This window comes from Crocodylus siamensis, chromosome 2 (genome assembly GCF_052110815.1).
Source record: "Crocodylus siamensis isolate JL-2025a chromosome 2, ASM5211081v1, whole genome shotgun sequence".
Classification (NCBI taxonomy): Eukaryota; Metazoa; Chordata; order Crocodylia; family Crocodylidae; genus Crocodylus; species Crocodylus siamensis.
In genome coordinates this window covers 258,101,641-258,114,520 of record NC_143396.1, presented here as the reverse complement: position 1 = coordinate 258,114,520, position 12,880 = coordinate 258,101,641, and the positions used below count along the sequence as shown (strand labels likewise).

Here is a 12,880-nt window from a genome sequence, read left to right as displayed (position 1 = left end):
AATTAAACCCCTTGAGGATTTTTTGGTTTTTACTGTAAAGTATGTTTTCTCAATAATTCAGTTTCTCAAGAATTTTTGACACTGTCTCCCACCATATTCTCATTAACAAGATAGACAAAATTACTGTAATGTGGATAATAACTATTTGAATCATTGCATTCAAGAGTCATCCTGGCTCTGTGTCTATTTGGGAGGAGGTTTGCTGGGGTCTGTCCTGGATCTGGTATTGTTTAATAATTTTATTAATGACTTGGATGATAGGATTGATTACATGTTGAGCAGATTTGCAGATTTCCACCGGGCTAGGTGGAACTGCAGACAGTCTGGAGGGTAAGGCCAGGATCCAGAATGACCTGGATAGATCGGAGAAATGGTCTGCAGTCAATCAGATGAGATTCAACAAGAACAAGTACAAAGTCCTGCACTTTGGACGGAATAATTGCATGCACAAATACAGACTGAGGAATGACTGGCTAGACTGTAGTATTGCAGAGAAGGTCATGGGGGGTGGTTACAGTCTACTATAAACTGAATATGAGTCAACAATGTGCTCCTGTTATTTAAAAAAAAAAAAAAAAAAAAAAAGGCCAACAGCATACTGGATTGTATTAACAGCAATGCCACTTGCAAATCAAGAGAATAAATTTCTGTTCAGTATTTGCAAGGTCTAACCTAGAATATAGCATGCACTTCTGTCCCCCTTGTCATTCCCCTCCGTCCCCTGCCCGCCTTCAAGAAAAATGTGGACAGTTTGGAAAGAGCCCAACGTAGAGCAGGAAAAATTATTTGGGACCTGAAAATGAAGATTTATGAAAAAAGGCTGAAAGACCTAGGGTTATTTAGTTTGGAGAAGAAAAGACTAGGGGGCAGGGGAGGGGTTGGATAATAGTCTTCCAATATGTGAAGGGCAGTTACAGAGAGGACTGAGATGGGGTTTTTTCTCTGTAGCCATGGGGGACGAGACTAAGAACAATTTGCTAAAGCTTCAGTAGGGGAAATTTTAGTTGGGGATTAGGTGGAACTTTCTAGCTGAGGATGGTCAGACATTTGAACAAGCTTCCTAGAGAAGTTGTGGAATCAGCATCCTCGGAAATTTTCAAAACCAGGTTGAATAGATAGTTTATTCAAGGACAATTTTGCCTTGATTAGAGGGTGAGACCATACGACCTTGTGAGGTCCCTTCAAGTTCTGCTTTCTTATGAACCTAATCTTTCTTACAGCTCTTTTCTGAAACCTCTAGTGGAAACTATATTCCTGTAGTTGCTACCCCAATAGGAATTATAACCTCTCTAGTTATATTCAGTATCCCCCTCTTCATAACTCCAAGGATTTCATTAGCCATTTTGGCTACAATGTTTCAACTCATTCTCTTCTACTTCTTTTTCAGAGTCACCGCTTCCCAGGTTAAGTCCCCTCTCTTGTAAGTATAACTTGCAGTGTATGTGTTGATGTATGATTTTACATTTGGCTATGTTAAAGCACAAATTGTGCTTGCTTGTACCACAAAACCAAGCAGTTCACATAATGAATATTATTACTGATATAAAGCTATTAACATTCTACTAATCTTTGTGCCATCTCTAAACCTTTTAACCTTAATAATTTTGCTTTCTTCCAAGTCCACTGATAAAGTAACATTTAAATAGCATAGGACCCAGAATCAGCCCTGTTGGACCCCGTTAGAAATACCCCTTCTGTTGATAATTCCACATTTTCAATCATATTTTGAGACCTACCATGTAAGCATGGTCTTCAGTGATGACTAATTTTTAGGTTAAGGCCATACTTTTCAAATATTGGTGGTGAAGCCTAGACAGTTAAAGAGAATACAAATATATGTATGGAAATGTAATGTCTGTTTTTGAAAAATTTGGATCAAGCCTTCAAATAGATTAAAGCTATGTATGTGCAATATACATGTATATGTACACACAATGACGCAAAAAACCAAACACCCTACTTTAGTTCTATACACTGACTTTTCATGGCAAAGAATGCATTTCTACTAAGCAAAATGAAAAATGGAGTTCAGACATCTGGAGCACTGTCTCCTTAGTTGCTATTGGAACCAACAGATTAATAAGAGTTATGCAACCTCATCTGTGTCCTGTCCACACAAATATGAGCCTATTACGGGTGCAGAGCCTGAGTGCATCTAGCTTAAACGGTAGAGACTTGTGTGTCTGGAGGGATTTGGACCAGCCCTCAGGTGTACCAACCTAGACAAATACTGTCACACTCCATTTTTATCATCCTCATTGCAGGTGGCTCCTACAAATGAAAAGCCATCAGAGAATGTATTTGAACCCCTTGAGTATTTGCAGCTTGAGATGCATTGCCCAGAAAGTGTGGACAGAGGTGAACAGTGTTGTCTGGCAACATTGCAGTTCTGTACATTCTTGGGTTCTAGGTGGCCCGATTTTTTTTTTTTTTTTTTGATGGTACATATCTTATCTTTACCCCAAAGACTGTATGGTCCAACCACCCTTGCTTAGTGAGCCAAGTTTGTGTATTGTTCACATATTCATATTGTAAGTGACTTCAGCTATTCTGATGCCCTCTGTCCTAATGGTCACTGCTGGTTATTTACATTCTAACCATCTTATAAATATACTGTAGACTACAAATATGATGATGGAAAATGAAACCTTTTGGATTCAGATTAAATCTGTGTATGAATCTGATTCTCTTTAGAACTGGAAGATGCATACACTCTATTTATAGCACTAAATTAATTGTTCATGATAAAATATGTTTACAAAGCACAATAAGCATAAGATCTGTGAAATAACTCTTTGCTGAGCTCAGTGTCTGTTGGCTTAATGCAGAAAGGGAGGCTCCCTTTTGTCTCGCCCCATGAAGTTGAAGCCTGCAGAATGCAACAGCCCTGGTTTATGTCTCAGCTGCAGCAACATACAGGTTGTATAGAGTACAACTGCCTAAGAAGCATCTTAGCTAAGTGATAAAGTCTGCTTTGGCACCTGACCATTTCTTGGCAGATACAGCAGTCCTTCAGCTAGGTGGTCTTTTGCTAGAAAATGGGTGAATGATTTGAGGATTGATCTGAGCTACATCCTCCCAAATTTAAACTGAACCCCAGAATTTTTAGAAGCTGGAAACTGTTCAATTATATTTCTTTATCGTCTGTTTCACAGCTGCCTCAGCATGTCCAGGTTGCAGCTGGGACCAGACAGAGGAGCACTGAAATGTTGTCAGGAATGCTGATCCAGGGGTATTTCTGTTCTGACCTGAAGTCCTGAAATTTTCACACAAGAGCAAGTTCTCAGGAACTTTCTACTCTGATTTCTAGGCTAGAAAGGCTCAGAGAAATATCCAGACTTCATGTCTTTATCTGAATTGGGTTTTTAAATTTCTTGAGTAGGTAGGCCTCAGTCAAACCCTACTTTTCTTCTATTTTAACTGAAAGGAAGTCTTCCTCTGGGTAAGAAGGGAGCTAAATTTGCTTATACTGGAAGCTGCTCCCTAAGTTTCTAAGAAACTATGTGTGTACAGCATATGGACATTATAATAAACAGAAAAAATCTGTTTTTTTCCCCATCCAAAACTGGCCAGATAGAGGCTGCTTCTCTTTTTAGAAGGTTATGCTCTGTCTCAAGCAAAAGTTGTTGACTCGATGCTGGAGCTACTTAATAAAATGGTATGGGATGAGTTTATGAAAGAAGTTGGACCAGACAGCCCCTTTGGGCCTTTAAAATTCATGAATCTGCATGCACTGCTTGAGACGCTGTGCCGAGGGTTGGGTTTAGTCTTAGAACAAGCTCGCAATTCCAGGGGATAGCCTCTCATTAACATTCGGCTTCAGTTTGGTAGGGATGGTAGCACTTGTGTGTCTCAGTTGCTGTTTGTCTTCAGGAAACATCTACTAGTTTATTTAAATGACTCATTGTCATTAGCACTGTAGTACCTTGTGCGAGATGAGAGAGAGAATATGTTACTTTGTTAAAAGTGCACAGGAAATACTGGTCATTATTGTTCCACCTGAGTTCCTTGGAAAATTAGCAGTTCTGAGACTACACTGAATTTGTCCCATATTAATTCAGATGAACTCAAAATGATTGCAGTTCTGAACCTATTGTGTTCTTAACTCGGATGGTTTGATTTATTTGTTTTAATCAAATTAGTTCAAATTTCTGGCATTAGTTCTTATTCTTTAGTTAAGGTGATTATTAAGGCGTTAGCTTGTTGGCTAAGGTGGTTATAAGTAGGGCTGTGTAAAATGGCACCGTTCCATTTCAACTTGTATTTCGATGGAATAGCATTTTGTTTCGAATTTCATTTCGATTTGAAACCACTGTTTTGTTTTGTTTCGTCAAAACAGTTTCACTGTTTTGACATTTCGCCCATAGGCTATAATGCGGAAGCTTGAAACAGCCTATAACTTTGCCATTTCTGGCCTGACTTGAATGAGACTTACAGGAATGGTAAGCCTGCCAAGTTTCAAGGAGACAGGTGTAGGGGTTTGGGGGAAACTACACCTCAAGTTGAGGACAAGAAAAACTCGTGACATGGGTGGGTGACACTGTATGTGTTAAAGCACAGAATGGTGAAAGCTGCAGGCTTGCTAGCCCCTGCTGAGGCCACAAAGTCTGCCAGCTTTCAAGAAGATAGGTGCAGGGGTTTCAGGGAAACTTCACCTCAAGCAAAACTCGTGACATGGGTGCTTGTGAGACTGTCTGTCTTGGGGCACAGGAGGGTGAAAACTGCAGGCCTGCTAGGCCCTGTTGTGGCCACAAAGCCTGCCAGCTGTCAAGGAGATAGGTGCAGGTGGAGTCTGGGTTCTGGGGCCCTGCATCTCTAGCTGCAGACAGACAAAACTAATGACATTGGTGGGTGACACTGTGTGCGTATTAAGGTGCACCCTCACTCAACTGACACCAAGGCAGAAAGCAGGGCAGTTCAAACAGTGCTGCCTTCTTTGCAGTTTTTCCATCCCTCCCCCAGAGCGCTGGGATTGGAAGGGACCTCAGGGAAGGGTGACAGTCACTGGCCAGCTTCACAGTCAATAATGAGAGCGCCCCTTCCCCTTCCCTCTCCTTACTTTAGTTTCTGTTTCCCTTCAGGCAAACCCAGCTTGAGCTTCAAAACTTGAAATGTTTCTAAATTTTCAAAACGTTTCATAGATTCTAGAGTTGGAAGGGACCTGAGCAGATCATCAAGTCCGACACCCTGCCATGGCAGGAAAGAGTGCTGAGGTCAAACGACCCCAGCAAGGTGATTGTCTAGCCTCCTCTTAAAGACCCCCAGGGTAGGAGCCAGCACCACTTCCCTTGGAAGTTGGTTACAGATCCTAGCCGCCCTGACAGTGAAGTAGCGCCTCCTGATGTTTATCCTAAATCTACCCTCCGCCAGCTTGTGACCGTTATTTCTAGTCACTCCTGGTAGTGCTCGGGGGAACACAGACTCTCCCAATGCCTGCTGATCCCCTCTGACTAGTTGGTAACAGGCCACTAGATCCCCCCTCAGCCTTCTCTTGTGGAGGCTGAACAGGTTCAGGTCCCATAGCCTTTCCTCGTAGGGTCTGCCCTGCTGCCCCCGATCATGCGAGTGGCCCTCCTCTGGACCTCTCCATGTTGTCCACATCGTCCTGAAGTGCGACGCCCAGAACTGGACGCAGTACTCCAGCTGTGGCATGACCAGTGCCACCTAGAGGGGGAGGATCACCTCCTTGGAACTGCTTGAGATGCATCTGTGGATGCATGACAAGGTGCCGTTGGCCTTCCTGACTGCATCCCCACACTGCCGGCCCATGTTCATATTGGCGTCAATGATGACTCCAAGATCCTTTTCTGCCTCTGCACTGGTGAGAAGGGAGATCCCCAGCCTGTAGGTCTGGTGCCGGTTGTTCTTCCCCAGGTGCATCACTTTGCACTTGTCAGTGTTGAATCCCGTCCTATTCTCATCCGCCCACCCTTGTAACCTGTCTAGATCTGATTGCAGCCTATTCCTTCCTTCTAGCGTGCCCACATCCCCCCACATCTTAGTGTGATCAGTGAATTTGAACAGGGTGCTTTTTACCCCCTCGTCCAAGTCACTGATGAAGATGTTGAACAGTGCGGGCCCGAGGACCGAGCCCTGCGGAACCCCACTGCCCACGTCCTTCCAAGTCGAAAATGACCCATCCACCACCGCTCTCTGGGTGCGGCTCTCCAGCCAGTTGGCGACCCATTTGACTGTGTAGGTGTCGACACCACAGTCCCCCAGTTTCTTAATGAGAATGGGGTGAGAGACGGTGTTGAAGGCCTTCCTAAAGTCCAGGAAGACTGTCTACTGCTACCCTTGCATCTAAGGATTTGGTGATCTGGTCATAGAAGGCCACCAGGTTGGTCTGACAGGATCTGCTGCTGATGAACCTGTGTTGATCACCCCTAAGCATAATCTCCCCTGCTGGCCCCTCGTGGATATGCGCCAGAATCATTTTCTCAAAAACCTTGCCCAGGATTGAGGTAAAACTAACTGGCCTATAGTTTCCCGGGTCCTCCTTCCTCCCCTTTTTGAAGATGGGAACCTCACTGGCCCTCTTCCAATCCTCTGGCACCACACCAGAGCACCACGAGCGCTCGTAAAGCCGTACCAGGGGTCCCGCAGTGACCTCCGCTAATTCCCTCAGCACTCTGGGGTGGAGATCGTCCGGACCAGCTGATTTGAATACATCCAGTCCTTCCAGAAATTCCCTAACTAGTTCCTCACTAACCCTAGGTTAGTGCACCTCTCCTGGAGTTTAAGGGGGGCCCAGAGGGGGGTGACTGTTCTGGTCCCTGCTCAGGAAAATGGAGGCAAAAAATCATTAAATATGTTGGCTTTGTCATCTGGTGTGACGACCAAATTTCCTAGTGTGTCCTGCAGGGGCCCCACGTTACCTGGAACCTTCTTTTAGCCCCCTATGTATTTAAAAAAGGACTTCTTGTTGTCCTTGATCCAGGAAGCTAGCCCCAGTTCCATCTCTGCCTTGGCCTTCCTGACTGCCCCCCTGCATCCCGGAGCAATTGCAGTATAATCCTTCCTGGTGATGGCCCCTCCCTTCCATCAGTGTATGCCTCCCTTTTAGCCAGGAGACATTCCCAGATGCTTTTGGTGAGCTATGGGGGCTTTTGCGCCCTCCTGCTCCCGTGTTGGGATTACCTCCCTTTGGGCTTGGAGGATCGTCTCCTTAAGGAGCAACCACTCTTCATGGACACCAGGTTCCCCTCCCCTCCAGGACCCCAGTGCTTTCCCGACTATTTTCCTTAGCTCATTGAAGTCCGCCTTCCTGAAATCTAGGGCTGCTGCCTTGCTGTAGGCCTTTGCCACCTTGTGCTGGATGGTGAATTCCAGCAGGCGATGATCACTGTCACCCAGGTGGTCAAGCACCTTCAGCCCCCTCACCAGGTTGTCACCCGCGGCCAGCACCAGGTCCAACAAGGCGTCTCCCCTGGTGGGGCTGTGCACCTCCTGGGTTAGATGGAGGTCCTGCATTCTGGCTAGGAACTTATGTGAGCGGTCAGACCTGGCTGACTGCTCTTCCCAGCAGATGTCTGGAAAGTTCAGGTCCCCCATGATGACAATGTCCTTTGACCTAACTACCTCCGAGAGCTGACTTAAGAATTCCTGGCCTAGCTCTTCCCCTTGGTTGGGTGGTCTGTAGTAGTCTCTTTCCCCTCGACTGCCTTGTATTCTACCCCAAAGCACTTCAGAGTCCCCTCCTCTGATTCTTGGCAAATTGACAAGAATGTGTATTCCTCCTTAATGTAGAGTGCCATGCCCCCACCTTTCCTTCCTATCCTGTCCCTCCTGTATAGCCTATAGCCCTTGACATTCACCACCCAGTCATGCGTTGGGTCCCACCACGTTTCAGTGATCCCCACTATGTCCAGGTTGGTGTCAGCTAGCAGGAGGGTAAGTTCCTCCTGCTTGTTTCCCATACTACGAGTGTTTGTGTAGAGGCATTTGAGGCCTCCTGTGGATGTGTGTACTGGCCTCAAGTTTTGACTTGCCTCGTTTCATTTCAAGGCTGTTTTGAAGCCCGCTGTTTTGTCTCGATTTTGCTGTTTTGAGCTCAAAATGAGTCTTAACATCATCGAAACAAAACTGCTGGCGAAATTTCGCACAGTACTAGTTATAAGCCTTTGAGGCCTGTGAGTTCAGAGGACAAGTTGTAGAGCTTGTCTGCCTGAGTGATTAGCCTTGAATAGCTGTTCTGCAACAGTGAGTTTCCACTAACTCCCCATGTGGACAGTCTTGTTCTAAGAGAACAGAGATGGCTTCAGCTGAACCACAAAATGATTAGTTTGAATAAATCTCCATGGAGAGCTAGGTGAAATACCTGATGTACCTTAAATTTACACCTCATGTGATTTTTGTAGTAGACTGTTCATGTAGACAAGCCCCTGTTTATTTCCAGTGCTCCTGTAGCAACACCACCTGCTGCCCTTTGCTAGTGAAGAGTGGCAAAGTGTTAACCTTTCTGCCTTCTTGTTATGAGCTGCACAGAGCCTGTGGTCTAGGATGTTTAGTAGGGATTTCCAATGGCTAGGCCCAGAGCAATGCTGCCTGTGAATCGCATTCAGCCTGCTACTATAGCAACAGGTTGAAAATTGCTGTCTGAACTGTAGTTGCCTCTGTTCAGAAGTGCCCAGTTTGCAGACAGCTTTTATTATCTTCAGGACAGTTGTCTTTCTATGAAGTTCAAGTAAAGCTGCTTCTTTCTCAAGACAAAGAACCTAATGCAAAGCAGAGACTAAAGATAATGGGAAGGTTTAATGGAGTAACTCCTTTAATGCTATGTTTAATTGTAGGGGGAGAGAGGCACAGAGAATTCAGGCTCCTTCAGAATATTCCTCCAGAAGGAGAAGAGAGAGTCTAGTTAGTTTTTAGCAGGGGCTTGATAATTACTTGCTGGTGTCTCATGGAAATGAAACTATATTTATGGGGGGAAATGGCTGGCTTAGAAAAGTAGGAGGCACAGGTCTTTGCCTCGAGGCAGCCATTGAAGTCAAGCTGTTACTCTCTGATGGCTGTTCAGAGGCCTATATTAAATGAGTCTTGGTCTCATCCCAGTTGACTGTGAACCAGTTTCTACATTAAAGAAACATCAAGTTGATTCTAATAGACATCGTTGTTCACAGACCTACAGAAGGGTCGAGCACTGAATGAGCCTCATGGTAAAAAGACTGTTTATTCACCTGGAGATTATCTTACCTCTGACCTGGAGGCACATAATGATGCGTTTTTGCGGGAGGATCCTGCATATATTAGTGGCTAAATAAAGTCTACCCACAAGGGCTTTCAGCCTTCCAGGAGCCCTGACATTCAAGCACATACACTCCTTGCTGGTGCAATCTTCTTTGTAACAAAACAGAATTGCACTTAATTAAAACACTGTTACTGTAATAACAGCAATTGAATTGAACCCAGAGTGAGAGCAGAATTGACTGAATGAATTCAAGTGAAGAATCAGCATGTTAATTCATAAATTATATAAGAAATATTCCTTCTGAATTAAATATTAAATGCAAAGATTTCCATAAGGAGCTTGGACTTTGTCCACTTTCTCTCTTCGAGCTTGTGTAACTGAAGTAGCTGATGTGAATCTATGAATTCCAGTCATGGTCCTACAGTTGAAGCTCTCAAATTCAGAGATTTGTTTACATTCTCAGATCGTGTAAGAATTTTTCTTGGAAATAGTAATTTAAGTATAGCTGGTTGAGGCCATGCTAATGATGAATGCATGGAGCCTGGAAAACAGGCAGGAAGAATTGGAAGTCCTTGCATTGTCAGAGCTCTGACATGATTGGCATAATAGAGACTTGGTGGGAAAGCTTCCATAACTGGAGCATTGTCATGGATTGACAGGCAGGGGAGAAGAGGAGGAAGAATTTGCCTTATGCAAAAGAGTGGTATGATTGCTCATAGCCCCAGCATGAAACTGGAGATAGGCTTGTTTGAAAGTTTCTGGATTAGGGTCAGAGGGGAGAGCAACAAAGCTGATATAATGGTGGTGTTCTGCTGTAGACCACCATGATGAGAAGGATGTGGTAGATGAAGCTTTCTTGAAACGGGGCAAATTTCCCAATCACAGGCCCTGATTCTTATGGTGGGGCTTCAGTCATCTGCTGGGAGAGTAATACATTAGTGCACAGGGAATCCAGGAAGTTTTTGGGGACAACTTCCTGGTGCAAGTGTTGGAGAGGCCAACTAGGAGCCCTTTTTTTCTTGACCTGCTGCTCATGAACAGGGTAAAATTGGTGGGGAATGTAGTAGTGGATGGCAACCTGGGCAGCAGTGATCATGAGATGATTGAATTCAGGATCCCGAGGAAAGGAAGGAAGGAGAGTAGCAGGAAGGACCTTGAATTTCATAAAAGCAGACTCTGACTTGCTTAGGGAACTGATGGGCAGGATCCCCTGGGAGGCGAGTCTGAGAGGGAAAGGAGTCCAGGAAAACTGGCTGTAATTCAAAGAAATCTTACTTAGAGTGCAGGAACAAACCATTCTGATGTGTAGAAAGACTAGCAAATATGGCAGAAGACCAGCTTGGCTTAGCAGGAGACTATTCAGTGAGCTAAAACACAAAAAGGAAACTTATAAGAAGTGGAAACTTGCACAAACAGGGGAAGAATGTAAGAGTATTGATCGGGTGTGCAGGGATGAAATCCGGAAGGCCAAAGTGCAGCTGGAGTTGCAGCTAGCAAGGGATGTGAAGGGTATCACAAAGGGTTTCTACAAATATGTCAGCTACAAAAGACATATGAAGGAAAGTGTGGGTCCTTTACTTAATGAGAGAGGCAACCTAGTGACAGAGGATGCCTTTATCACCTTAGTCTTGACAGGCAAGGTCAGCTCCCAGTCTACTGCGCCTGGCAGTACAGTTTGGGGAAAAGGTAAGCAGCCAACAGTGGCAAAAGAACAGGTTGGGGACTATTTAGAAAAGCTGAACATGTTCAAATTCATGGGGCTGGACAGGATGCACCCAAGGGTACTGAGGGAGTTGGCCAATACGATTGCAGAGCCTGCTGGCCATCATCTTTGAAAACTCATGGCAATTGGGAGCCAGACAATTGGAAAAAGGCAAATATAGTGCCCGTCTTTCAGAAAGAGAAGGAAGAGGATCTAGGGAACTACAGATCAGTCAGCCTCACCTCAGTCCCTGGAAAAATAATGAAGCAGGTCCTCAAGGAATCCTTTTCTAAGCACTTGGAGGAGAAGATGACTAAGAAAAGTCAGCATGGATTCACCCAGAGCAAGTCATTCCTGACCAACCTGATTGCCTTCTATGATGAGATGATTGGCTCTGTGGATGCAGGGAGACGAGTGGATATGATTTAACTTGACTGTAGCAAGGCTTTTCATATGGTCTCCCACAACATCTTTCCAAGCAAGCTAAGGAAGTATGGGCTGGATGAATGGACTCCAAGGTAGATAGAAAACTGGCTGCATCATCAGAGGGTAGTAGTCAATGGTTCAATATCTATTTGGCAGTGAGTATCAAGTGGAGTGCCCCTGGGTCAGTCCTGGGGCTGGGTTGTTTTGTTTTGTTTTTTATATCTTCTTCAGTGACCTGGAAGATGCATCCTCAGTAAGTAGATGACACCAAGCTGGAGGGAGTAATAGATATGCAGGAGGTTTGGGCTAAGATTCAGAGAAACCTTGACAAATTGGAAGATTGGACACAAAAAAATCTCATGGGGCACGTTGAGATGAGCGTGGACATTTGGGCCATGTGTAGACTAAACAAGGGGTATGTGTGCATGACACTTTAAAGTGGGTTAAATGCTTTTGCATCACTTTAATGGTGTTGGTGTTTGCATGAATCAACAGCATATTGCACTGTAATTCCAGCTGCTGTAGCAAATTCAGCAACGTAATGCGCCTTAGATGACTTGGGGTGCAGCAAACTAAAACTCCTCTGAAGAGTTTTAGTTTGTTGCCCTACAGCTGTAGAGCGAAGCACCAGGCTCTGCAGGAAGCCCTGCAGGCAGCAGCCCGAGAAGGCAGGCTCTGCTTTTTTTCCCTGGAGCCTGCCTGACTGCCTGAGCTGCAAGGGGATCCACTGCTTCTCTCTGCGGCTGTGGTGTCCCCTGGGACTACCCAAGCCAAATGCCTATGGGCAGGAACCACCTGGGGTGGGGCCACTGCTGCCACAAAGGGAAGCTCCAGCACCCCTTCCCCACCCCTGCAGCCCAGGGACCTCTCCACCCACCAGCAGCTTGCGCTCCCCTTTCCGCCACCGGAGAGGCAGTAAGTGGGTATGTGTACAATATGAGGGTTTAAAGGGCCTTAAATTGAAGCGGTGTTTTTAAAAACCCACTGATTCAATTTAGGGCCCCTGTTTCATCTACACATGCCCTTGGTTCCCTGGGGACAACAGCAGTGGCGCACCTTGTGTTGCAGCTACTTGTCCCCCAGGGAATGCCCATGCCACATGCACTTTGGTGTGCAGCAGGTTACCCCGGGGGCAGTAGGAGAGGCTGAGACTAGCACTGTGCTGGTTCCAGCAGCTTTACCTGGGGTCCTCCCAGGGCTGCAGCCACAGCAATCCTGGCTGGCAGCTGCAGTGCAGCTCTGGGCGGCCTGGCTCTGCTTTTCAGCAGTGCGCACTGCCTGAGTGTATGCTGCTCCGTTTTTTTTTTTTTTTTGACCGGTGGACATCTTTGCAGAATGGAGAACGCCTGACTGGGCAGTATGTGGTGCTGCAGACATGTTTGTGGCACTGCATACTGCACAGCCATGCTTGTCTAGATGCGTCTGTGGGGTTCAATGAGGAGAAGTGCAAAGTCCTGCACTTAGAATGGAACAATCCCATGTATCAGTGTAGGCTGTGGACTGACTGGGTAGTCAGCAGCTCTGCAGAAAAGTACGTGGGGATATAGCAGACAGTCAACTAA

The 12,880-nt window shown here is 45.6% G+C and overlaps 1 protein-coding gene across 5 annotated transcripts in view; it reads left to right on the top strand.

Annotated features, from left to right (window-relative positions):
- Nucleotides 1–12,880, top strand: part of STON2 (stonin 2) — a 115,078-nt gene that overhangs the window by 65,271 nt on the left and 36,927 nt on the right. For all 5 annotated transcript variants that reach the window (XM_090033832.1, XM_090033830.1, XM_090033829.1 and 2 more), the window contains one exon: nucleotides 1,388–1,420. In XM_090033832.1, the coding sequence (XP_089889958.1) occupies nucleotides 1,388–1,420 (33 nt within the window). The remainder of the gene's footprint in view (nucleotides 1–1,387; nucleotides 1,421–12,880) is intronic.